This window comes from Taudactylus pleione, unplaced genomic scaffold (assembly GCF_031769625.1).
Source record: "Taudactylus pleione unplaced genomic scaffold, aTauple2 ptg000436l, whole genome shotgun sequence".
Lineage (NCBI taxonomy): Eukaryota > Metazoa > Chordata > Amphibia > Anura > Myobatrachidae > Taudactylus > Taudactylus pleione.
In genome coordinates, this window is record NW_028284838.1 from 5,868,333 (window position 1) to 5,896,230 (window position 27,898).

Sequence of the window (27,898 nt, forward strand, 5' to 3'; positions counted from 1 at the left end):
CTAACACAGAAATAATGACAAGCAAGCTTTTTCGGCTACTGGAGAGAATGAACTGTATTGGGTAGTGTAGGTGGGGGTCTGCGGAATTTAGCATGGGGAAAATATCTTGTTGAATGGTGTAAATTTTGTTTTGGAAGTAGATGATAAAATCATGAGCCAAGAGAGAAGAAGTGGTAGAGACTGGGTGGATAGTATTGAAATGACATAGGTTTGGTTGCCAAGTAAATCTACAGTATTGCAAGATAAAAGGATAAAGAGATGCATTGATAGTGTTGTAAACTGGAAGAGGCAGGATATTTCTGATTAAATAGAAAAAAAAAATCCCATTTGGTTTAGACAGGATAAATGTAGTATGAGGCTACGGCTTAATAATTATCTGCATTATCCTTTGGTTGACATGGTAATTTTTTTTGTGATTTGACCAACGCTGCAGGATGGGCATGTAATGCCGACAGTTGGGATCCCAGCGGTCAGAATTCCAATGCCGGAATCCCGACAGGGTTAACATACCGACACTTGTTGGTTAGTATACTAACCCTCACCCTCTCCCTACCCTAACTAGGGGGGGAGGTTAGGTTTAGGCACCGGAGAGGGAGTGTTAGGTTTAGGCTTCGGGGAGGGGGGGATTAGGCATGGGGAGGTAGGGCTAGGGGTAAGACTTAGTCTTACCTTCTTACCTTAAGGGTGCCAGGATTCTGAAACAGCGGCATCCCGACCACCAGGATACTCAACCCGCCTAGAGGTGAAACTAGCTGGGGGTGGCACACTAGTCCTACATCAGAGCTTCCCAGTGCCCCAATTCACAATTGCTATTTGGACACAGAACAAAGGCTACATATCCCATGATGCATCAGGGGAAGTTCAGGAGCATTCACATGTTCATGTGAGAGGAGGTTCTTGCAAAAGTAAAAAAAAAAAAAAAGTATCTGAAGGGGGCTGAGCCTCACCAGAATCCAGGAGGAGGAAGGGGTAGCAGGTGCATAATAATATTGTACCTAGGAGTGACCCAACCCCTAAACCTGCCCATGCCAGTGACGGTAGGGACAGCTGATGTGCTTGCAACAGCTCTCTGTTGAGAAAGGAGAAGGCGCCCATGGGTCTCTGGTGGTGAGCGCCGATCCTGCACTAAATAGTGCAAAGCAGGAGAGGTCCAGAACAGAGACTGGGGGGAGGGGGGACAATGCTACCAAAGTGCTTCTCTGGAAGGTAATCCCAAAGTGAACAAAGGAAGATTTACATTAACCTTTGGTTCATTGATGGTACTGTTTTCTGAGGTGCGGTAAAATAAATGCAATTGTAGTAAACTCCTTTCGTGCTTCAATCTTTTGTAACTAAAGAAAAAGCTGACTGTTTTACTGTACAGTAGGATCTCCCGGTTTCATTTGTGAAAAAGTCTGAACGCCAGGATTTCTGCGGATTTAGGCCACAAGTCACAATCATTCACCTTTCCATAAACACTGGATTGTGTTTCATTCTTTACAGAACTCCAGCTCCAGCTTTTATCTTTGTAATGTTCACACACTGTAGCCTCATCCTTGAATCAGGACGGATGCCAAATGCCTAACTTAATAGCACAACTGAACTGTGGGATAAGGTCAACGTTATAAAGACAACTGGTGGGAATATGGTCCATTAGCTTTCAATTTGACATCTTAGCTCTGTCTATATCACTTTGAGAGTGAGACATGCATTTCAGTCAGATGCAACAAGTCTGTTCAACAGCAACCAAAGAAAAGCACAGATATGCTGACCTCGAAGATCCCTTTTCCTCAAGCACTTTGTAAAATTTCCTGCTAAGAAGACATCATGGAATTAATAAGCATTTTGTCAAACTGACAACTAAAGTAAGCACCAGTATAGGCTAGAGGCACCCTTCAGGGATGAACAAAATAACACAGAATTCAGGAGCCAGATAATCACATCTAGGAGCCATGGAAGATGTGTATCCACTGACTGCATTAGTGGCACCAGGCATCGCAGGGTAGGGGGCACTGTCCGGGCCTGTTTTTAGGTTTATAATCATTTTCACTTGTAGCTTCCTTTTCTTTTATCCCCATATTTTCCCTATCTCCACCCTTGCTGACACCCCCTCCATCTGGCCACCTCCCCAACTCCCCAAGCACCTACAGTTACAATCCTTTTTATTTAATACACACATTTCAAAATACTGTCATACCCGGGACTCAAACTTATCACCTCTTACATAGCAGTCAGACACCTTACACATGGAGCGATCTGTGTAAGGTGAGTTTCTGCCAGCGCAAGGGATATCCGGTGGTTCTCCCTGCCTCTGGCATTTGCTGTATATACACTACAAGTAGCACTCTTTCTATACCTTCAGTCGGTGAACTACACTGCCAGCTCCAGGTTTATGCACGGCTGTTCTGATGGACAGATCCTGCTGCAGGTGTAGATTCATCAGCACTCTCCTACAACTAGGGCTGGTGAGTTATACTGCATAATTATTGTGTATCATCACTGCCCCTTCCTCATGAGGCCACACCCTTTTTTTAAACCTGGTTTTATGTTCTGTAGCATAGGATCTCAACATGCGGCAATCTAGCTGTTGTAGAATTACTCATCCTAGCACGCACTGCACAAGTTTTGCTATTAAGGCAGGCTAAAACTGTTGATGTGTGGTTCCACAACATTTGGAGAGCTGCATGGCGAACACCCCTAGTCTGGAAAAATATTTTAAAAAAAAAAGGTAAAAAAAAGCAAAACACAAATGAAATAACATGAGAACAACCCCTTTCCTTACCGATAAACTGAGTACAAAAATATTCTCTTCCATTTTGTAGGTGGAAATCAGCTATAATAATTTATATGTATGCCTGTAATTCATGAATTTTCTTGTTTAATATCCATCAATTAATTTTCTCCTTTTAATAATACAACATATGAACCATGAAAAATAATTCTAAAACATCTGTGATACACAAATCACAATTTGTAAAATGCAGCAGTTCAAAATGTTCTAGAACATCATCTCAAAACAAACAGAGGGTTTTTGGGAAGCAGCTACAGAAAGGAATTGTGTAGTACTGTCCCAATTACATGCAGCTGATGGTAACTTGTTCTCAATACACCAAACAGTGCAGTCCTGAAAAGCAGCAGCCAAGGGAATTTCATGGACTTTAAAGAATGCATAATGACAGCGGCACATTGTACAAGAAGGCCACTACAAACACACATGGCTGGGAACCATCAACTGTTTAAAACACTTTCCTTTTTTTAAAAGAGGGAACAGATTCCAAGGAGCAGCCTGGAAGAGATGAAGCATTCTGACTGCATTTAAAAGTTTACAAAGATCTCTTTGTCTAAAACATATTGATGACTGCTCCATTCAGGACCCTCTGACATATGCAAAAGGGACAAGTATTACCAAACTCTTTCATAGTGCAGTACATATTTCCTCCATATCTGCATTCCTCTGGTACACAGTAATATTTTTTAATAGACAACTAATTTTAACTAAGAAATTATGAATCCCCAGATATAATTTTTGTTAATCGTCCGTCTGTATCTGAAAATACGCGAAGAGGCTCCAAGAGATTTCCTGTATTTCAAGCGCCAGTCACAACAAACAGGAGAACATAATAACAGGCAGCCTCTCAGAATATTCCTGTTTATAAAAGGCAATACACAATCTCACAAAGGAATTGAATGAATGTACATAGATGAACATAGGGTGTGGTATGATATGTTGACATGCTGAATGTCAACATTCATTATGTCGACACCATAATGTGAACATTTTCTGAATGTCAACAATGACATATCGACATTCACAATGTGAACACTGGCATATCGACAATTTCAAGGTATTGACACAATGTCGACAGTCACAATGTCAACACTGATATTTTAGCCTATAACTAACCCTTACTCGAATTGCAGCCTCTCCGAATGTGTCACCATTGTGAATGTTGACATTCAGAACAGGTCGACATCCTGACTGGAACCCGAATAAACCATCAAGAACTTGCGGCCGGCGGTATTTCATACCGATTCTTGCCAATGGTATTACGGATGTGTGTAAGGTAGAGGGGGTGTCCTTATGTTAGGCTGCATATGGCATTGCGATTGCAATCATTAGCATATCTTCGCAGTCAGACTACGTGCGTAATCGCTATTGCAGAAGCGATCTTTGCTGAATCAGGCCCCAAGTCTGAGTTTTGATGGAACTGTTTTGTACAGCGGAACCAAAATACAGTGCAAAAATTAACATGTGATAAATGCAATGTGACTGTATCTGAACCAGTAGCGACACTCGCCATTGTTGTAAAAAGTATGCACAGTTTATAAAGATAAACCTGCTGCCTGACTTATTTCGGCAATATGTCTCAACTTTGTAGTTGCATGTGTTTACTTTTGCTTCTTTGACACCATTTGCACATACCCTACTTATAAATATACAATAATATTCAGGTGCTTACAAAGCATAAACTATAAATAATCTAAAAGAAAAACAATGACTACCTAATAATAGTCATAGTGATAATACCTTGTGTGGTGCTAAATAAGGGCCATACAGCTCCCATAAATGACCAATTCCAAAAATGTTTGCGTGTTTTCTCATAATATTGACTCCTTGTTTTGATCATGTGTAGTACATTAGAGTGTATTTTCTGTTATCATTAGTGCATTACAACACTTACAGTATATTCTTGCACACCATTTTTTTTATATTCAGTCACTTCATTTGGCTTTATATTGCAGGTCTGGTCAGGGCCGCCACCGTCGCCTTCTCCATTTGCTGGGCGCCCACTGAGATTTTGTTACAAGCGTGTGTGTAAGGAGAGACGTCATGATCTCATGACGTCTCTCCTATAGTGCTGAATGCGAGGAGCTGTCGGCACAGATGTGGGCACAGGAGTGGGGCTTCAGGTAAGTACAGTGATGTGTGCCTGTGTGTCATTACATGTAAGGGGCATTACTACTATGGGAATTATTTGTAAGGGGCATTATTACTGTGGACATTTTGTGTAAGGAGCATTATTACTGAACATTATGTGTAAGGAGCACTATTACTGTGGGTATTATGTGTATAGTTGGCACTATTACTGTGGGCATTATATGTGTAAGGGGCACTATTACTGTGGGCATTATGTGTATATGGGACACTATTATTGTGGGCATTATCAGGCCCGGCTACAGGGGGGGACAAAGGGGACACCCATACCGGGCCCCGAGGATCAAAGCGTCCCTGAGGATCAGGAACAGAAAAAACGGGGCAGCAACACCTATTAGAACTTTATAAATAGCTGCTGTGCTGTTACAGTAGCTGTCCAGTCGAAGCCCCACCCACTGACAACCTTCCCCAGTCAAACACCGGCTCACACCGTGACATGCAGGGGCTGGTGCTCCTCCTCCTGGGCCCCTCCTGCTTCCTTCCTAATCCTCTTCTCTCCCATAATCCCCTGTTGTTCAAATTCCCTCACACGGCACAGCCCACCCCCTTTGTGGCATCCCTGACCCCCCCCTCCTCGCAGCACCTCCGACGCCGGAATCCCGACACTTATCGGAATACTGGCGCCGGCAACCCGAAGGTAAGTAGCAGAGTTGGGGGGAGGGTTTGGCACTAGGGGCAGAGATAGGTTTAGGCACCGGGGAGGGAGAGTTAGGTTTAGGCACTAGGGGGGAGGTTAGGTTTAGGGTAGGGGTTAGGTATACTTACCTCAAGCAGTCGGGATGGTAACCTAATTGGGATGCCGGTGTCGGGATTCTGAGCACCAGCATCCCTTACCCAACCCCTAGTGTCAGTTTTATGTGTATAATTGCCACTACTGTGGGCATTGTGCATAAGGGGCACTACTGTGTTTCGTACTGTGAATAAGGGACATTACTATGTGGTGTAATGTGAATCAAGGGCACTACGTGCAGTGTAATGTAAATAAGATTGCGCTCCTGTGTGGAGACATTTGAATTGGGGGTACGCCTCTTCCTTGTGAGCCCGCGCCCCTTTTTTGCGGTGTGTGCTGTCCCTTTATAAAAATGAAGCGTCTGTCCGTTGGTTTCCCATACTCCCAGTCATTGATTTAAAGTTTGCCGGGGGGCGCCGAACACCCTGGTCCGATTAAATGCTAGCAGGAAGAAATCAGTGACAAGATCTATACCTGCTCTGCCCATTATGGGCCATATTCAATTAGAACTGAAAAGCCGAGATCCACGAAAAAGTATCGCCGATTGAGTCTTTATCTCTGTATTCAATTCCATCCGTTTTTCGCATACGTGGAAAGTCAATGTAATAGGCGAAAAATATTTGCCTCTGAATATCAGGCGAAAAGAAGTGCAAACCTTTTATTTTGGGGTGCAAAAGGTGGGGAAACCTCTCTGAACCTTGGGGACAGCCTCCCAAAGGATAACTGCGTCACACAATTCCAGGAAAAAAGCTGAAACCCCCCCAAAAAAGTACTTTGAATTTGGGGGCGAAAAAGCACAAAGTGGGGGTACAAGTTCGCAAACTAGCAAAATAAGGTTCTGCGGGTGCTCTAAGAAGGGGCCAAGTGTTTTTGGGATTGCAGGTGCTTTTATGAGGGAGGAATTTCACTTTTATTAAAACTGCACTTTAGATACATTAAAATACGCTAACATCCATTTTCAGGTACCCCAAATTTACCAGGACCACTTATTTTCTACAAAAAAACACTGCTTTATGCCATTCTTCACCACTTGTGCAAAGACGCTAATTAGAGGCAATTGTACCAACTTTAGTACCCCAAACAGTTTTATTAGGGCTAATCGGGCACTAGTACATTGATCCCCAATGTTTCTGCATCTTTTTGGGGGGTACAGGCTGATTTCCCCGATTCGTACACCACTTTCCGCCTGTTCTGACTTTGCGTGTCGTCGATTTTGCGTCTTTTGGGATTGAATAGGGCGAATAGCAGGTACGCGCACGATCAGTTTCCGCTGCTAAAATACGCAATGTAAGCGAAAAGTCCGGCAAGCTAAACTTTATCGCGGGTGCGAAACTAATTGAATACCGCCCTAAGAAGTAAAACATTGCCCCATTACCTACCAGGTAATTTCCAAAGATAAACATGTTTTTTTCTGCTGCTTAGGAGCACTGTTTTTGCACTTTTCATATCCCCTTTCCGCATATGGGTGCACAGGTCACACAGAAAATATTCCTATTTGAATGTCCAGTCTTTCAGGGAGAGCAATATGGTGGCTCAAGAAGATATGAAAATTTCCATCTGCAGGAATAAAGTTCTCCGCTTGCTTAATGCCATTGGAAAATATACTTTTTCTACTCAGTTGCCAGTTTATATAGCAGGTAATATGAATGTAAAAAGGCAAGAAAGAACAGCAGCAAAACTAGAGTAATGGGCTAACATAATGGAAACCAATTACACCCAGGGCTCCGCTTTTTGAAAAACAAAACTTACTATTTCACACAAATCTAGGGAAATCAATACAAGACACAGCAAATTTACACAGTACTAAAACCCCCTAATAGGAATCTATTCTTAACAAACACAAGCCAGTATTCCAGAACACAAAAATATAAAATGTAAACATTTCATGAAAATGTGGAGCCCCAAAAAAGAGGGGCACACCAAACCCCAGCAACTTAGAACAATATAAAACTTTGCACTGGCCCTTCTGCTCCATGCACACTTGTATTTATGTGGTTTGACAAGTGTAAAAAAAAGTGACAAAAGTAATAAAATTGTGTAATGAATAGGAAAACATTCAATTTCAGAGGAATGGAATTGAAAGGAAAAATGTTTCTATTTGTTAGCAGTACTGAGTATTTTTAATATATCAATCATCATTAACAAGTCACCTTTCAGGCAAAGTATCCCATGCTGCATGAGCTAGTATTCACTCCTGAACTTGACAAATAATTATCATTCTAAAGGGGTCAAGGTTCTACGAGATTCTGAAGATGTACATCTGGTAGGAGGGGACAGAACGCTGCAGGCAGATAGCACCTTTCCAGAATACCATCCACAAAGCAATTAGGCTCTGTCCCAACTTGCAGAAAGACTGTTCAAATTATATTCACTCGAACATCAACACTCCTACAATAAAAGGAATTAATTTACACGCAGCTTGTGCAGGATGACTCTTAATATGGTCCTTGGAACAAGCAACACAGATCTCATGCAAACTTTAGGGATAGCGAGCAAAATGCACCCCATGTGCAACACTATCCAGCAATCATACCATATGCAACACTATCCAGCAATCATCAGTACATGGATCGTGAACCTCTACAACAAACTTCAATTAAAAGACTATCTATGTAACATCTAAGAGATTAACATCTCCCCAAAATACATCTAAAAGGCGTGGTAAAGTTTCATTTGTGTTTACATTTTGTCATGGTTTCACAAAGGAATGAACAAAACTAAAATCTGAAAAATATCACTTTACTTCGTGCCGTAGCTCAGGGATAATTATTTAACAACTACATTTATTTATTTATTTTATTTTTTCTATTCAAGTGTGAGTTACTCAATTGCCTCTTAAAGCTGGGTACACACTTACGGTACTTACCTGATGCGGCTGAGCGAGCAGCTGATTTGGCAAGCTATACGGATTTACCAATCGGCGACTCCATATGTCTGGCCAGAGTGTCAGTGGTCCCTGCAGCCAGCGTACGGGTGGGCGGTGGGTCGCCCGTACACACAGCCAGACGTACCGATATATCTGCAAGATACGTTGCATCGGCTGTGCTGCAAGGGCCACCTGTAATGTTTGTGAACAGCATCGTTCACAGACATATTGGGTGTACACACCTGCCAATTCGCTACCAATATATCATTCAATTGAACGATATATCTAGTAGTGTGTACCCAGCATTACTTATATGATAAGTACAATATGCTACAGAACATATCTTAGAAAATGTGATTACATGCATATCTCATGTACACAAAAAAGTAAATATACTAAATTATCTTAATCAGATCAGATTTCACCTGAACTAGAGGAAAGTGGAAAAAATATTTAAGCTTGCAAAGAAGTGGGATTATACATTATAGTGTCACAATGATTTGTTTAATGACAGAATAATAAATGTAACTAAATAGGGAAGATATTGAGGATATGAATGCTTACGGTAATGCAGAAGCTATAGGCTTCTTACGTGCATCTGTCACCTATGTAATGTAATGGCAGCAATTTAGTGGGAAGAAGCTGAACACGTATTTTACCAGCCGGACTACTACTGTATATAGGAGGGTAAGGGGTTCATGTAAAGTTGGACAAATGTTTTAGTTTTCATTTTCTAATGTGCATACGCAACAAAAATTCTTACACATCTCTATAGCAACTGGGATGCATCTGCTTCAGCTTAGAGATACGGAGTTGAGAATGGAGAGGACCTGCAAGCATGTGAAAATTTAGCAAGGGCATGTCTGTGCTAATGTGTGCCTTGCTGACCCCAACAAACAGGCATATGTGCCTCTCAGCAGGGGAGTTTTAAGAGAGGCGGGGGCCCGTGGGCAGCCTCCGTTTGGGCCCCCTCCTCCCCAGCAGCAGACTGAGCATAGTAGATTCTGGCTTAATGCGCAGGTCTACGGGAAAATGGCGCCAGCGCCTTATTCCCGGGGACATCTTTTCTGCACATGCTCGAGTCACCGGGAAAATTTTCCCTGTGATTTTTGCTGCTCTGCAGACTGCGAAAAGGTAAGTATAAACTAAATATGGATGCAGGGTGTGTGGTGTGGGCCCATGTGCACCACACGCCCTACACCCATTATAAATACACCCCTGCCTCTCAGGAGGTGGCTCGTCTGCATACAATTAACTGCCATCTTGAGCTATCACAGATACAATTATTCAACTTGCATTGTTACATGATAATATTTGTAAACCAAAAGGAGCAGCTCAGCTGAGGAACTCACTGAAATTCTTCTAATTTCACTTAGGGATCTCTGGCCACTAGGGTGGGGACTTACTGATATTAATATTGTGATTCAGATTCAAATTTCATCCAACTCTACATAAGCCACAAAGGTGCCTAATATTACATGGGGAGAAGCAGAAATTAGACAGCAATGTCAGCAGTACAGTTCCCAGAAAAGGGGACAACCTGTCACAATTACAGATGAAAAAATAAAGTGGATTCTTTGTTGTTATTATTAATAATAATAATAAAAAAAAAAAAAAAAATAATAATAATAATAATAATGTGATGACTAATTAATTATATTTTTACTTACCTAATTATGTTTTTTTTTTTTAAATCAAGCATTATTATTGAGAATTTTAAAACATTGTAAAATAACTCAAAACAACAAATATCACACATCAGAGCATAGTATCATTTAACATAAATCAGTTTAATATTACATTCGTTAGCCAAAATGGAAAGTATAGGCTAACATTAGTCTAAGGCAGATAATATACAATCAAATAACTATGTCTTGTTTGCTTATTGTTACTATTACAATATCATGAAAGAGGGTTCCCTTACGAATATACTGCGACCACTGAGGAGGCAAAGTTACTTCCATAAAAAAAAAGGGGAACCCCCGCTCATGATCTCCCTGTTAATAGCAGGAACTGGCAGGCTGTCTAGTCAAGGGCTGGTTTCCACTTTAGCAAAGGAACCTCATGCTCATAGACCTATGGCTATTTTTCTCTATAGCAGGCGGACTCCACCCTAATGGTCTCTATTACTAGTATAAGCAGCTGGGACTGGTTAAAGAATGGGGTGGTGGGAGGAGTGTGAAGCATACCCTTTAATTTCAATTTCAGATTCAGGGCCTGATTCAGAGCCGAACGCTCTGACCAGAGCGCTCGCTCTGAATCAGTGCCCTCCTCCATGAAAATGGAGCGGCCTCCTGGCCGCTCGCATAGCTGTGGGTGACCACCCACAGCATATGCGAGCGTCCATGATGATGGTCACGATGGTCTTGACCATCGGGCTTGCGATGGAGACCCTGCGGTAGGGTCTCGCTGCCGCAAGCCCAGGAGTGATTTTGGCTCTATCAGAGCCAAAATCACTCCCACTGACATCACTAATTATGTCAGTGGGGCCGGCTTCAGACGGTAGGCGTTCCCATGGGAACGCCTCCGTCTGGCAGGCACGCCCCCGGCACGCCCACCAAAGGGGGCGTGCTGTCAATCAACATCGACAGCATGCCCCCTTTGGTGCGAGACCCGGAGCAATGGAGAGCCCGTCGCTCGCCGGGTCTCGCGCATTCGCAGTGGGGGAACATCGACCCGCTTGCGAGCGTCCTGCGCTCGCGAGCGGGTCTGAATGACCCCCTCAGTTCCATAGGGTTCCTGCAAGTCAGATTCAGTTCTATAGGGTTACTGCAGGTGAAAGCCCATTGAAATGATTGGAAAAGGAACTGTACTGCTTGTTTTCTTGAAGCAAACACATGAGAAGGAGTCAAATGTATATTAGCCACGGAATTGGTATGAAACACTAATTTGGGCACATAGTTTTTCACATGTGGTTTGCACTGTGCCTTTTGATACAAATTTAATGCCAGTGGCCAAGTTGCCTAAATGTAGACCAGAAAGCTCACAAGACATAGTAATAATTAAAAAACAAAAAACAAAAACTAATATATAACAATTGTCTTCAACTTCAGCAACCTTACTTTTTGCTGGCCTCGCACACATCTGTAATATTGGAAAAGAGATGGTGGTTTTCGGTCTTGGTCATGGTGGAACAGAGCTGCTTAGAGTTTTTGAACATCCGAATTAAGATTTCTAAGCTGAGTAGATAGGAGTGTTCCGAAGAAATGACTTCAAACATCGCCTGTGGGGGGAAGGAGTAAAGAAGTGCTAAAATGATACATATCTTTTAATGGAAATAAAACAATGTTACAATTATACTGTACATGCTACAAAATTCTCTAGTGCACAAAAATACAAAGTATACCTCTTGTCGTTTTCTTTCTTCTTGGCTAACAGACAGCGACAGCCCATTTTTCCTCACCTAGGAAAAGATAGTAAATTTTAAATGTTTATGTTCCATCAAAAGACCCTTTAATGTTAGACATTTCTTTACTTATTTTTACAATTTATTGTTTAGGGCTATTTATCAGAGAATTGCAACACTTGATGACTTTGTGTATATTTGCTGTAAATAGTGACATAGCAGATTAAACATTAACACAGTATCCCTAGCAATGAAAATACAGAGGGTTGGATTTAGTGCAACTAGGTTTTAGATTAGGGCTGTTGTCTATGTTGGTTTAGTTGCTGTGTGTCTACTGTCAGTGTCAGTAATGTAATTTACTTTATCTGAAATCTGCTACAATTCATATTCCATGTGTTATACCAATTTTGCAGCACGCTAGATGCCAGTATTCAAGTACAACTTGTGATGGAACCAATGGTATATAGAGAAGACCAGTATAAATATAAGCATATTTACTACATTATAATCAGTTTGAAAAAGTCCACAGCAGCGAATGAAACGCGTTACTGCTCTCATACTATTGTTGGATATATTCTGCAACCTTCCCAGGTTCGATTCCACTACCAGTGGCTGCATAGAGCCCAGGACACTCCTAGGGACTTGCCTGGTAGCCAGCCCGCAGTCACTGCCTCTGACTGTACAAGCTCCGGCTGATGATCTCAGTGCTCCTGTGAGAGCAAGTCAAAGTACCGGAGACAAGAAACATACGAGCTGGCAGAATCCTGGGAGCAACCTGGCCCTATTTTGAATATCAGGTGCGGTATCATATCATAGCATGCAGCGGATGGTCGGCTCCTGATATTACCGTGGAGGTGAAAAACAGCCAACGCTGATAACTATTGTGGGGACCTTCCTATTTAAGACTATTCCTGCAGTTTGGAACAAACTGTTTAAATACACCATACGGTACCGTATAGTTTTAATCTTCTTTGACAACCAATTTCAACGGTTGATTGCTGCAGATAATAAGAATGTGCTTGGTATTTGGCTGCTAATTATTATTAAATAACAAACTGGAATTTGTATGAATTTCAGCAAGTATTCTCCATTCCATTTTGCGATGTTCCAACTACTGTAAATGTAGCAGAGACATTTTATTGTTGCACTGACAAAGGATCTTTTGTGTTGCAAAAATTGGTCTATGAGACTGTTACAAAAACAGAATGATTTATAGCTAGATGGAAGCGTTTGACATTTTTTTTTATATTAAATGTAATAAATATGCTTATATAAATACTGGTCTGTGGGCCTGATTCAGCTTGGATCGCAGTTGCTAATTAATACGCATGCAATCGACCAATTGTTGCGTTCTGGGCATGCACTGCAGTGCACGTGCCGGCCACTGTGATCGGGACTGCGATCGTAGTGACTATGCAAACCCATCGCAGAGTGATTGACAGGAAGTGCCGTTTGTGGGTGGTGACAGGGGGGTGGTTGGCGAAACGCAGGCATGCCAGGGCATTTGAATGCTGTTACATGGGCGTGCATAAATTATCCACTGCGATGGCCTACGCAGCCTGAGGCCTGACAGCATGCGATGAAGTTAGCAATTTCTGAGTAAGGTCAGAGCTTGTGCAAGTGTGTGTGAGTCTGCGATGGTACTCGATTAAACCGATGTTTTCACATCCTTGCTAAACATTATGGATGTGTGTAAGGTAATGTGGGCGTCCTGATGTAGTGCTGCGGCGGCATAGCGATCGCAATGAATTAGCATATCATTGCAGTGAGACTGCGTGCGTAATCACAGCTGCGATCGCAATAGCGATCCAAGCTGAATCAGGCCCTGTATGCGGATTATTCTAAAAGCATACACCAGCGCAATTATGTTTTGTTTTTTTCTATAATTCATGTGATGTTAGCAATTAACTCTCTTTATTGCTGTAGGTGTACTCCATCGATTCCCCCTATTATCGGACGCTTAGTAATCTTTTAAACACTTATATGGAAAAGAGACATAAATCCAACATTATTTAAAAACAATGGATATACATGACCGCAGTGGGAAACCAACATAACCAAAATATAATTTCAATGATCAAATCAAGAGTACAATTCTGAAAACCTTATAACAGATAGATAAATCATATTTGTCAGCAGAGCTGGATTAAGGCTTTGGGGGGCCCAGGGCATGAAATACTGGGGGGGGCCCTAAAGAGCATATTTTTTTGTGTTCTCATGCGCAAGCCCTTGGTGCGCACATGAAAAGGGGGCATGGCCACACATCGCCCACATTTGATGTCACACTGGGAGGTGTGTAAATTGCTTGCTCAGCCTTGCAGAGCAGGTGAGAGTATTGCTTCCCTACCTTTCCCTCTGAAATGCAGGACAGTCCTGCCAAAATTGGGGTGGTTGATGGGGCATGCATACATACATAGGGGTTGTAACAAGCAGACGGATGCTTAGAAAATAGCCACACAGAATCACCAATGTAGTACAAACATATGTAAGTTATATATAACAATGAAATCGATTAAATCTAAGTACCGGGGACCATAATAGAAGTCGGTATTAAACGGGTAAGCACCTGTTCTGCTCATATGCGCTGCAGTGAACACACTGACAGCCTATCCAGAACAGAGTCCCGGGGTAGTTTGTTTACATCTGTGGCCCCGCCCACACACGTGACGCCTGGCAACCAATGAGCTTCTAGGAGGCTCGGCCGGTGTCTGACAGCGTGGGTTTAGCTTGTTACACATTGGCGCCTATTGCAGTTATATATACAGTGAAGCCCATGTCAACATCTTCTGCTGCCCTTCTTCTGCTGACTACAAATTTACACGATAGATCGGTCACTAGACCGATCCACTATCAGAGTGGGCAATTGGTAAACAATACACACTTACCAATCGGCCACTCTATGGGGGTGATTCAGCTGCAAACTCAGGAGCTATTGCAGCTGCTAACATGTTAGCAGCTGCGATAGCTGTAATATGGTAATGTAGCAGAAGACACTATGCCTCCTGCATGCATTATTGATCCGAGCTGCATCACTGGACGCAGCAACAGATCATGTGTGTGTTCCTTGGCTGGCTGAGTGACCATGGGGGTCATACTAGCCAGCCATCACAGATGTCCAAAACAGGCCAGGAAATCTCTGTCTGCCGACGGAGATCCCGGACTCTTTCTCCCCCAATGGCAGCAAACGGAGGTCGTCGCCGCCCCCGTCCCACCCACAAATGGCAGCAATAATTGTCAGTCTTCTGCCGCTCTGCATGTGATCTCGAAGGACCCATTCTGCACATGCACATTCAGAGATATCGGGTGTACACACTCTCCGATGCACTCACTATACATCGTTTGTCGAACTAACAATAATTTGAAAAGTGTGTACCCAGCATTAGTTATGATAGATTGATAGATAGATAGATAGATAGATAGATAGATAGATAGATAGATAGATAGATAGATAGATAGAGGAAGCCACCATGACCATATACAATGTAAAGTTTTTATGCAAGTCAGAGAAATCAAATTTGACTATTACAATAGGGGGTACATTATTCATTTTGATGGGGATGCAGTCATAATACCGACTGAGGTGATTCCGGCGCGCAGAATGTAAGTGCTGAAATCCCGAAGGTCAGTAGTGGGGTTAGGGGGCGGTTAGGGGTTATGGTTAGGCACTAGGGAGAGTGAGGGGGAGGGTAAAGTTTAGGGTGCGAGGAGGTTAGGTGTCGGGATGCTGGCAACAGGATTCTGACCGTCCAGATCCCGAGTGCCGGCATCCCGTAGCCAACTCTGTGGAGGTACCCCCTACCAGGCAGCATGATTGGTATAGTGGTTAGCATTACTACGTTACAGCCCTGAGGTCAATTCCGGGTGCTCTGGTTCCCTTTCACATGCCAACAAGATACGTGTAAATAAATTGGCTTCTGTTAAAAAGATAACCCTACTATTTATGGATGTCCATGTGATAGGGAGTAATGCCTGTAAGCTCCACTAAGACAGGGACTAATGTGAATGGCTGAATATTCTCTGTAAAGCGCTGTGTAATATGTGTGCGCTATATACATGTAATGAGCGAATAAATAAATAACAGAACTCATCCCCACTGCCCGCCACACCTTCCTATATCTCCACACCAAAAACAAACTACAAGATTCACTCTCATCTCTGCTCATCTTCCTTTATCTACATTAGTTGAATAATTAAAACATTGTTTAAGGTCAACCTGGTGACCTTGTAGGTTTTGTTTGATACATTGAGAAAAGCTCTAAAGGTGTGAATCCACTTAGTGTCTGTGAAACGAGTGCATGATTATGACATTGTAATCATGCTGTCATTTCACAGTCTGATGTGCCTACACTAAACGTTCAGTCTTTCAGTGTAGGCACACTAATCATCCCCAAACATGGGCAACCTGACGATGTTGTCAGGTTGACCAGCATGTTCGGGAGATGAGAGATGTCAAAAACGACCAGTGGGCGCACATCGCTGGTCATTTTTTACATTCAACTGCCCGCTTTGTGCCCAATTTTCAAACGATTGAACGATGTCGTTCCATCGCCTGGTAAAATCGGGTAGTGGATAAGCACCTTAAGATTCTATTTAAAAAAAGGTAACAGCTTATTTACAATGCTCCTGAAAGGTTGCAAAATGCAGTCTTACGTTTAATGAATGTTGAATGTCTTAAACATTTTAGATATTCTTACTTTAGAATAAATGATTCTATTTATAGCAGATTTTAAATTCTGACTTCTCTATATCTCTTCATAACAAAATGTAATGGACAGGTCTTAACTAGAACATAAATACATAACACAAAGCAAAGTAATAAAACTTACTAACAATCAACTGGTGACATTCCTTTGTCTAAGCATTGTGTAATGTCACCAATTATGATTAACCAAATGAGCAAGTGATCAGCACCTGCCTGTTGTAAAGACATAACAAACAAACAGCTAGAAGCTATTTGTAGAATACTTAAACTTCACACTAATTTGTGACACTGTGTATTAAACAAACCAGTATTAAATTTCATTAGTCATTTAAAGTAGCTTGTAGACATTAACACCTTATTCAATAAATGTCTCTGATGCAAATCTGTAATAAAACGAACACAAACTATTGTACCCGATTTATCCTCCTAGTACATAAATAAAACTGCGCACACTGCAATATTGCAGCCAGTGTTTGTGACACAAAAATTACCACTATGGCCGGTATTCAATTAGAAGTGAAAAGCCGAGATCCGCGAAAAAGTTTAACCGACTGCGACTTTTCGCCAGGCGGAAACTAATCTCCGTATTCAATTCCATCTGCTTTTCGCGTACGCGGAAACTCAAAGCAATGAAATAGGTGAAAAAGATTTGCCTCTGAATAGCAGGAGAAAAGAAGTGCAACATTTTTTATTATGGGGTGCAAAGGTGGGGAAACCACTCAGAACCCTTGGAACAGCCCTCCAAAGGACAACTGTGTCAAAAAGTCTCTAAAAAAAATAAGGAACACCCATAAAAAGCAGTTTGAATTTGGGGTAAAAAAAAGAACAAAGTGGGGGTACAAACATAAAAAGTAGCAAAATAGACTTTTTGGGGGTCTGCAAGTATGTGTGAGTTGTTTTTTTGATTGCAGGTGTTTGCTTAAGGTGCGTTTTTATAACTTCACTTTAGCGATTTTTAAATATCTTAGCACTAATTTTCAGGTACCCCAAATTTGATAGGACTAATTTTCTCCCAAATATACTGCTTTATGCCATTCTTCACCACTTGTGCAACGACACTAATTAGAGGCAATTGTACCAGCTTAAGTACCCAAAACAGTTTAATTAGGGCTAATCGGGCACTCCTACATTGATCCCCAATGTTTCTGCATCTTTTTGGGGGGTTCAGGCTGATTTACCCAATTCTGACAACACTCTCCGCCTGTTTTGAGTTCGCGTGTCTCTGTTTTCGCGATAAGTTTCCACGGCTAAAATACGTAATGTAGCTGAAAAGTCCGGCAGGTGAAACATTACGCAAATCTAACTGAACATGGCCCTAAGCCTGATAATAAAGGAAATGAAATAAAATTTTAATCGGACATGTTGTTAAATGTGTTCTGAAGACGATGGTAGATTGTTGCTACATGTCTGAACGTAGTTCACAGAAATATCGTCTGTACACACCAGCAGATGAACTATGCGATATGCCATTCGCCGACTGATTGAACGACATATCGCCTAGTGTGTACCTAGCATTAGGGAATCGGTATGATTTATCGTAAGACCCATGCCCGGCAGTTGGAATCCAGACAGTGGCATCCCGGCAGAAGATGAAATCCCGACCGTCCTAAATGTAAGTACTAACTAACCTAATTTTACCCCCTAACCCTATCCCTCCTTTATGGTGCCTAACCCTAACCTCCCCAAGTGCCTAAACCTAACCCCCCCCTTCCCCGCCGCCTAAACCTAAGTCCCCAAGGGGGTGCCTAACCCTAAGTCCCCCCCGGGGGTCACTAATTCTAAACCCCCCTTACCCTAGCCTAAACCTAACCTCCCGGGGAGTGCCTAACCCTAAGTCCCCCCCCCTGGGAATCCTAAACTTAACCCTCCCCCCCCCTGCGGCTATCCGCGCTCGGCGTCCCTTCGATCGGGATGCTGGGCATCGGGCTCCCGGCGTAGGTCTAATGACAGGCGTCGGCATATCGACGCCTGTCTTTAGACCCTTGCTGGGATATGACAGTCGGGAAGCCGGCTGTCGGGATTAGGTCCGCCGGCTTCCCGACTGCATACCAGGATTAGTGTGCTCATACCAGGTGACAAGAACAGCTGCTGCGTGACCAGATATGGTCTGATGTACATAGTTATACAAACCAAAAATGTAGATTTAGTTGACAAATTGAAAACCAGATCAACATTTATCATATTCATTTATCAATACTCTGCGTTTGTATATAAAACATTATTTTTCCTATACATGAAACTACATAAAACATAATGATGCAGTTTTATAGGGTTCATATAATTATATGAACAAATATTTCCAGGAACATGCTGTAAGTACAATATCTTTCACTACACATATCCAAAAACTACTCCTACCAGGATTCACAAGTTTATGGACTTGACAGAAAAAGCATAAAAAAAAAATAAATGTACCTATCCCTGTTTAGGATACACTGGAAAATGTTTGTTTGCTACTAGACGATGTATACACACTTGCCATTGCCGGCAGCGAAGAAGCGACGGCGGGCGCCATGCGGCATTCTGCGGCACTGCCTTCTCTAACAATGTCGCCTGTTGGACCTGCATGTCAGGCGATGTCACTGATGATGTGCAGGAGCGCACATATTGCCTGATTCAGAGGCGCTGGCTATTTGCGAGCGCTCGCTCTGAATCAGGGCTGATTTTTTTTTTTAAATCCGCCTCCAGGCCGCTCGCATAGCTGTGGATGAATTTATTCCAGAAAACAGAATTGCAGATAGTGCTATAATTTTAGTGTAGCTTTGCACCAGATTCTGTCATTCGGAAATACTGCAGGAGAATACTGGTATACTTTAGGCACAGCTAAGCCACATTTGTGCAAATAGAAATGTACGGCACAGCTGCCTATCTCTATCATCGCAGGATTTTGTGGGAGCTGCCATGATAATCTCTCTCAAATGGTTTAATGTACAGTATATACCGTATATAAAGTCAATTCTGTAATCTCAAACTACTCTGCTCTGATTTTCTAACGTATATAAATGTGTAAATGAGGTGAAAAATCTGCAGTAGACTACACTGCAGGACAGTTTATTGACCAAAGTAAGGGGCAGATTTGCATAGGTATAAGGGGGAAATGTATCAAGCCTTTGAGAGAAATACATTTTAAATTAGACTAAACTTGCTTCATCATATGTGACCTATCCAATGAAAAGTGTGAACACCATGGTCCAATTTATTCAATTGTAGGTTGAATCAGCCAGTGAATGAACATTTTCAAGTTTAATACAATAACCTTAAATTTAATACATACAATCTTAAATTAGATCTATTGATTAATGCTTTATTGATGTAAGTCATATTATACATTTACTGGACTTGTCTGTTCGGTTGCTAGCATTGTGCATTCATTCACTGGTAATTTCTACATACACCACCCCCTTAAATATGAGAATTGCCTCAACCGTTCCCACTGGATCATTCTCCCTACCTTTATAAATCTGTTATATCCAAGTAAAGAAATAATGAAATGACAATATACTTTTATACAGTTGACTACAGATTACAGGAGTTTTCATTAGGGTCATAGCACCAATAACCTTTCCTGGGCAATGGACAAGCAGGGGATGAAGATGTTGGGATAGATTGGTAGAAAGTAGGAACAGTAGAATGCTAATAAAAGCTGGTAATGGTAAACTATACCAAACTGCATGGGAAGACTGTGGTGTCAGATGTACATCAGTAAAAAGATACATTTAACTTTTTTCGTGTTTAAAAAAGAAAAAAAACAGCTTGTGTAATGGGGAGAAACCTTCAAAAAGTAATGTGCGAAGTTTCACAACTAAGCTTGGCTGGGAAGCCAACGATTGCTAATTACTGTTGAACAGAGAAGCCCTTTGGCTCAGCTGTTATATCAAGTTAGGAAATACAAGATAAACAAACATGAGTTGTTTACAGATACATTTCGTGAGTGTGGAACATTATGTCAAAGTGTGTGTCTGTTCTTTTTTTTTAGTAAATAACCTACTGGGCATTATGAACTTTAAATTCTCCAGGAGGAATATTACATAACACACACACACACATATATATATATTAGGGATGTGCAGGCTCGGATAGGTTCGAGTTTGCACGTGGAGTTCGGATTTTTCCCTCAAAAAAACGGCACTCAGAAAGAGGCAATACGTCATCTTACATGGACGAACATCATCATTCCTGGACAAAAGTCCAGGAATGATGATGTTCGTCCATGTAAGATGACGTTTTGCCTCTTTCTGAGTTCCGTTTTTTTGGAGGGAAAAATCTGAACTCCACGTGCAAACTCGAACCTATCCGAGCCTGCACATCCCTAATATATATATATATATATATATATATATATGTATATATATATATATATATATATATATGTATATATATATATATATATATGTTATAAACATTAGAACATTAATTTATTTCTTAAATATGAACCTCCAACAAGTCTGGATACCCAAAAACAAGAGGAATGTGGTTTTCAACCAACTAGTGGTAATTATCCTGGATAGCCTAAGTAACCAGCTTTTTGAGCTGTGTTTCATCGGACATCCAATTGGAGAAAATGCGCATGCGGATAAACAGTTTCTCTAAGCCAATATCTTTTTGGGTGATTCCTAAATGTCTGAAGCCAGGGAAGGTCATCTATAAGCTTCATAGGAATAATCTAATATAGTTGTTCACACATCATTAATACTTTCTTGCTACTACATAACAGTAGGTCTCTCCAATATTGATGCAGGTCTTGCACTTGAGGGGAACAGCTCTTCCATTAATTATTTGGTTTAGCGACTACTATCTTTTTTCAGTTAGTCACACATGCTGCAATACAAGCAGCCCAGTATCATAGCATGTGTAGTGCCAAAATAAGCACAATGGCAAATCTTTTAGGCCATCTTTGTTAGCATTTTCATAAATGTGATGTCAAAAAGCATAAGACAATAACTATTGTCAGGCTATATCTTTGTAGTACACTAACAGGCCTCTAGAAAGTGCTGAGGGCCTGATTCAGAGCCGCTCGTAAGCGGCCGCTCTTTCGCTCTGAGCGATGTTCGCACAACTGCGCATGCATTGTAATGCACAAACCAGTCATTGCGGTCGGAAATCGTGCGCTCGCAAAACAGCGAGGGGCTGCTAATTTGATTGACAGAATGTACCGTTTGTGGGTGGTAACAGGGGAAGGTGCTTAAAAACGGGGGAGTGGAGATCCGAACGTAGGCGTGCCTAACGGTAAAAAGGGCGTTTAATGGGAGTGCATAGTTCGTAAACGAGCGTCATCGACCACGTCACTTGGTTGTCTTTTAGCCTGAACTGCTCGGAGTGATTGCGGTAGGAAAATCCTACCGCAACCACTGCGAGCAGTTCTGATGCCTTTCCATGTTCCTGATTAATCTAATAAATACCGGAGATGACTTGTGTTGCAAACGGCAAAGGGGCATCTTTACAAAATAGCGAACGCATTTTTCGTTCGCTCGCTCAGACATAGAGGCGTCAACAAACCGCAAAGAGCGAGCGCTCAATTTAAATAGCCGGCCCCTTTTTTGGACGACCGTCCGCAAATAGCGTCCGGGTCTGAATCAGGCCCTGAGTGCCTACAGCTTGTCTAATTGGGCCACCTATGTCAGTAACCAAATCAGGAAACTATCCAGGTACTTTATGGTCAGGCCAAGTGGTTAATGTGTGGCCAATATTTATCCTAAATGACAATCTCACTGGAGCGTTGACTTATGGTGCTGGAATTAAGAGCTCTACCTCACAAATGTACAAAAGAAACCCTCAGAGTCTGCAGAAAATGTGGAGTATAAAAATATATACTCAGGATACATAATGCAGCCAGAATTATTGTGTTTGCAAATGAATTTCTGTATAAAGACACCAAAATCTCTGTTTACTTAAGGTCTTCCTGGGCCAGCTCACAACTTTCTCACAGACAGATACAATGAAAGCAACACAAGTAATTTGACTTTCCAGAGTTTGATCTATGAGTTGGATAGAGATTTCGGTTTCCAGCACCTCCGAGCATGATTTATTTCCCAAAATATAAATCAAAAGCATATTTTACCAGTAACATCAGAATAACAGTTTACAAACTGCTCATTGTTTAAAGGACACAGCATCACATTGAATATCAGCAGCCATGGCGTTTATTCAGTCTAATAGAAACTCTATACCTTCTTTCAGACTGTCTGCCTCCAAGAACAGGGGCATGTAACAAAGCTAAAAGAGCATCATTTTCCTATCCCACCGCACAAACCATGCATGTCTTGTCATTTACATCTCATTTCCAGACTAATAAAACTCTTCTCTTTTTAACAGACAATTGCAGAGATGTACTAAATAGGAAAATGCGGTAAAACCCCCCAAAATGCTGTTTTTGGGAGTTTTACCGTATTCCCCATATTTACAAAGCATCAGAATGCATTGCTTTATCCCGTAGGTAACGCCACTTTCAGGTGGCATTACCCAATGGAAGTCCGTGAGCCCCAGTGTACATACCGCGGTATGTACCCGAAGACAGGCAGGACGTACCGCATCACTAGTGCGATGCTTAGTAAAACCGGCCCATAGATTCTTTAACCATTTGTTTTGGGACTCAAAGAGGCTGGTGCTGTGTTGGATGGAAATTGTCCATAATTGCTTCCGCATTACATCCACGGAAAAAATACTGAAAATTCGGCTGTATGCAGAGATGTACGCATCTGGTGTGCCCGTCCCTTATAAATTCATTAGGGTCCAGTGGCGTAACTTCATCCCAGGTGCCCTGGGCGCGATAAATGTCGGTGCCCCCCCCCACCCACACCCCAAATTAAATTGACAACCCCCCCAGCACCTATGCCAGCCCCAGCCGCCGCCGCTGATCAGCGGTGCTCTTTCTCCATGCAGCTCCCCCTCGGCAGTGCCCGGAACGGTCGGGTGACAATGGAGCCAGGTGTCCCCTTCAGGGCTGGCGCCTGGCGGCGAATGACTCCATTGTCTCCGGGAGTACCGCCACTGTTGGGGTCTCTACCACTCATCATCATCAGTATTCACTTGCACTAGCCTTATACTAGGTACAAAAGATATGCCTGGAAGCAGGCCTATTTAGGTTTAGGTCATATACTTGCCTACATTTCAAAAAGCATTGCAGGGAGATTGTGAAAGCAACACCTATGAGCGCACGGCAAAGTGGGCGTGTACTGCTACATCTGAGAGGCGTGTCATAAAACTGACTTACATCCAAATGGAAAGGACCGCCAAAGCAGTTAGTAAGATCTACTTGTTGATGAAAACACACTGATACATTTCAGAAAATGCATAGGGATTATTGTGCCTTATAACCAATGCAGGGAAATGATACTATGATCCCAATGGAATATATATATATATATATATATATATATATATATAGTCTTGTTATATAACAGCTACATAATGGGGATAAGATGCAGTCAGGGAGATTGCTACTATTTCAGGGAGTCTCACTGACAATCTGGGAGAATTGGCAAGTATGGTTTACATCCAATTCTGTGTCGAAGCTGGATTATTGGCTGAGACAAGATCAGTTTAAAATTGAATCGCAGCTACACCATCTTGCGACTGGCCGCAAGACGCCAATTTTGCGAATGGCCGCCTAAGCGCCATTTTAGATAAACTCACACTTTAGTACATGTGGCGATATTACTATTAGCATCATGTGATTGCATCTGTGACCGTCGCCATAAGTTACGGCGATTCACCAAAAGCCCATTTCATGACTTTACGTAATTTGGGTGCTCTGGATAAAGTGTATATTATTATAATTCCTCTAAAGGATATATTTCAGAAATGGCTGTACAGTATGTCAAAATTGGATTGCATTAGCTAAATAGAGCAAATGGACACGTGACAACTAGTCTGTGAAGACAAGCTTCAAGGACATAACGTCTGCTCTCACTACAGGTGGCCCTGCTCGAATACAGGAAGAGGGTCGTTTGTAGCACCTTACATTAGCAGGCTTCCTACAATAAAATACCTTCAAAGCCAAGAGTGTTATCTGAGGTTTGGGTCTTGTAGCTGTGCTAATTTGCATTTACACAAGAACCTGGGAGAACAAAAAGGACTGTACTTTTGAGCCTGGGAAGAGTGGGGGCTGCTGAGAGAAGGGGGCGTGTGGAACTATAATGCTCAGCATTCCACACTGCTAGGTGTTCACTTAATTTAAGTGAGATTTAAGTGCACCATTTCTCATACACACATTAATAGGCACAATTGCACTCTTAACTAATCGCATATTAGCGAATGCATAAGATCCTGTATAAAACCGCTGTTTATTAGCTTCATGCGCACGCATCTGCCCCAAGTTAACTAGCGCCTTTACATCACACCCCGCATACTTACACATTACATATTCACATAAAAGGTTTAATAAGCTTTAAAGTATAAGATTTAAGTTTGTTCATTTAGCATAAATGCTGTGAAATAATGATTATTTGGTAACTAAGGTTTTATACATGATAAGTAAGCCGTGATTGGTATTGTACTGATGCGTACTCTTTCAACAGTATTCCGGTATCATCGGTGTGGAGATCGCATCATGCATTCTCAACTTATGGATCGCAGAGACTTCAAGCAACAAAATGTACATAATATGAACAACTGTTAGGATGTTGCATGAGGCAGGAAACCAGAGACCCCCAGTTGTTAGAGGCTGGGTTGTGTCTATTTGAATCAACCTGTTAAATGCCTTGTAACATATGCCCTCTCCTTTAGGACCAATGGTATTAGCAACAAACTTCTCTATTGTGTTGTTTATTTCTGGGGGGTATAAATATGCTCTGACCCTCGGTTCCTAGTTTTTTGTGCTGAATGCTGTTTGACGTGGGGGGTTTCTTGCTGATGCCTAACATCTGGACCAGAGAGCGCTGCGTATGTATAATTGTACTTGGGTCTGTATAATCTCTTTGCGCTAAGATTATATGAGGATCATAGCGTGTAACGGCTGTACTTACTTGAATAATACTTTGTGCTTTGGAACCACATGTTCTAGGTCTGGAGTCTTTATTTACTGTATGACTGCATACGCAAATTAGCGTCATCCTTAGAGGTTTATAGGAAGGATATTAGACGGCATAGGCAGGGGTATATAGAGGTTCAAAGCCAGAATCCTTATCTGCATAGCCCGTAGCGCAGCTAACTCGCTCCCACTGAACTGTAACAACATGACCTGCTACACCTCTTCAGTCCTAAGTGTAGATGAAATTGAAATGTTACTCTGCTTTGCCTATAACACTGCACTGCGTAAAGTAACGGAATATGCACAGTACGGTAAAATGCGTGATACTCTCTGCAAACAGGTGTATGCTCAACTCAGCAACAGCACTGAATAAGTGTGCTGCATAATATGGGTCACAAAGTTCAATGTTGTATATTCTGCAAATGAAAGGAAGGTACATTACATTATACCTGCTCAGCTTGTTTAACTAAATTCCTTTCACTAATATGTTAGCTTAACAACTGCTACATACACTGTGTTTGGAGTCTGATTCAAACATATCAGTTTCTGGGATACTGCACCATTGTCAGAAACCTTATTTGTAAATAATCTCACTTTGCAAACAACAGTTCTCGCATGCAGCTGAGGACTCTAATGCTGGCTACACACTAGCCAATATATTGTGTCTGCATTGGGCAGTGTGTACAGACGATATGTATGTGATATATCTGCACATCATGTTGAGTGCACGGGCGGTCAGCTGACCACCAGTACACTTGCTGCAGAGGCCACAACGCGACCCCCGGCCAGATGACAGATGACGGTTTTTCAGTGTTTATGAACAACCATCATCTGCAGATATATATTTTAGGTGTGTACCCACCTTAAGTTTGCCTTAACTTAAAAAACAAATAAAAAACCTCTTTCTTTGGGGTGTGTTGGAAAATATCGGCATTCGGAATGTCTATACAATTGGGGGGTTGACATGTCAAATGTCAACAATGACAGAATGTCGACAATGTGAATGTCAACCATGCAGTTTTACATTGACATGTTAATTAGCCCTGACCACAGCCTAACCCTAAAATCAGTAAAAATCGGCTGTCGACATGCACAATGTGAATATTTTGTCGTGTTGACACTCCGTCATTGTCGACAATGTGAATGTTGACTGGTAACATTCTGTCCATGTCGACATTGTGAATGTATACCTATTCTTTGTGGATAGCCCAAACAAAATGTCGGAAATACTCCATGCTGACACAAGGAAGCGATAGATGCAGCAAGCATTTTAGTAGTGACATGAGAATAACAAAATTTACATTCTTTGTTTTAACACACACCGCCATGGTGGGTACATTAAAATTTATTTTTTCAGACTAATGCATAACTACTGTCCATAATGATTTGTGCTATGCAGGTTTAAACTGTGACAATATATGGACTAGCAGATTAAAAATGAACCTATTAACAGTTTTTGTAATTTTTTCTTTTTTTTAGTAAAACAAAGAAACCTATCACACTTACCGACATACAAAATCATCATGACGTACAAAGTGCAAACAAGATAACAATAAATTTCAACATAAGTCGCAGTGTCATAGTGTGCAGCACAACACATATTTATACTCTGTTAATTGCTCTATGGCTCTGCTGGAAATATTCCAACATGCTCTTATCTGTTTCAGCGGGTACCAGGGACCAAACTGTCTGTGAGAAATTCACAACACACAATAAGCAGACACTTGGAATGAGAATTTACAATGAAACAGCTGTCGTATATGCACTATCCCAGAATCCTCCATTCTTAATGAGGTTTTTGGCAACTTCCTTAATTGCTAGTTGGCATAAAGAATTAATGATAAATAAGTATACTAATGATTGTGATATGATTTTATATTATAGATAGAGGTAGACAGTGCTAGAAATATATTTATATATTCAAAATTTTATCTTTTAATCTCCTTGTCAAACCAGAGTTCATATGCTTAAAGAAGCTGACAAATGGCATAATGCATTGTTTTACCTGTCATGTGACCTAGGTGACCACTCATTAATTAGATTATGTACACATATTCTGGAATGGAGTTACAAACATAATAATTGGGGATCTGAGGAAATGTAGATTTATCACAGACTTTTATTTAGAGTAGGCAGAGCAGGACAAAAGTCAGGAGTAATTTCTACAGACAACAATGGATGCACATCTTCTGACTCCTTGAATTTACTGATTGGCTCCTGAATTCTATAATATTTTGTTTACTGTTTTTGGGGATTATGGAGGAAGATTTAAGAAGCAGGCCCAACCGAGGTTACCATGGGCATATCTATAATGGGCGCAGGGTGTGATGAACACACAGGCATCTAGATCCAGAGCGGCCCACACCGCAAA

At 41.7% G+C, this 27,898-nt stretch overlaps 1 protein-coding gene across 2 annotated transcripts in view; it reads right to left on the reverse strand.

The window, feature by feature from the left end:
* ARHGEF26 (Rho guanine nucleotide exchange factor 26) overlaps positions 1 to 27,898 on the reverse strand; it is a 187,166-nt gene that overhangs the window by 119,928 nt on the left and 39,340 nt on the right. For both annotated transcript variants that reach the window (XM_088447687.1, XM_088447688.1), the window contains exons 5-6: positions 11,858 to 11,914; positions 11,574 to 11,734 (exon numbers count right to left, since the gene is read on the reverse strand). In XM_088447687.1, the coding sequence (XP_088303813.1) occupies positions 11,574 to 11,734; positions 11,858 to 11,914 (218 nt within the window). The remainder of the gene's footprint in view (positions 1 to 11,573; positions 11,735 to 11,857; positions 11,915 to 27,898) is intronic.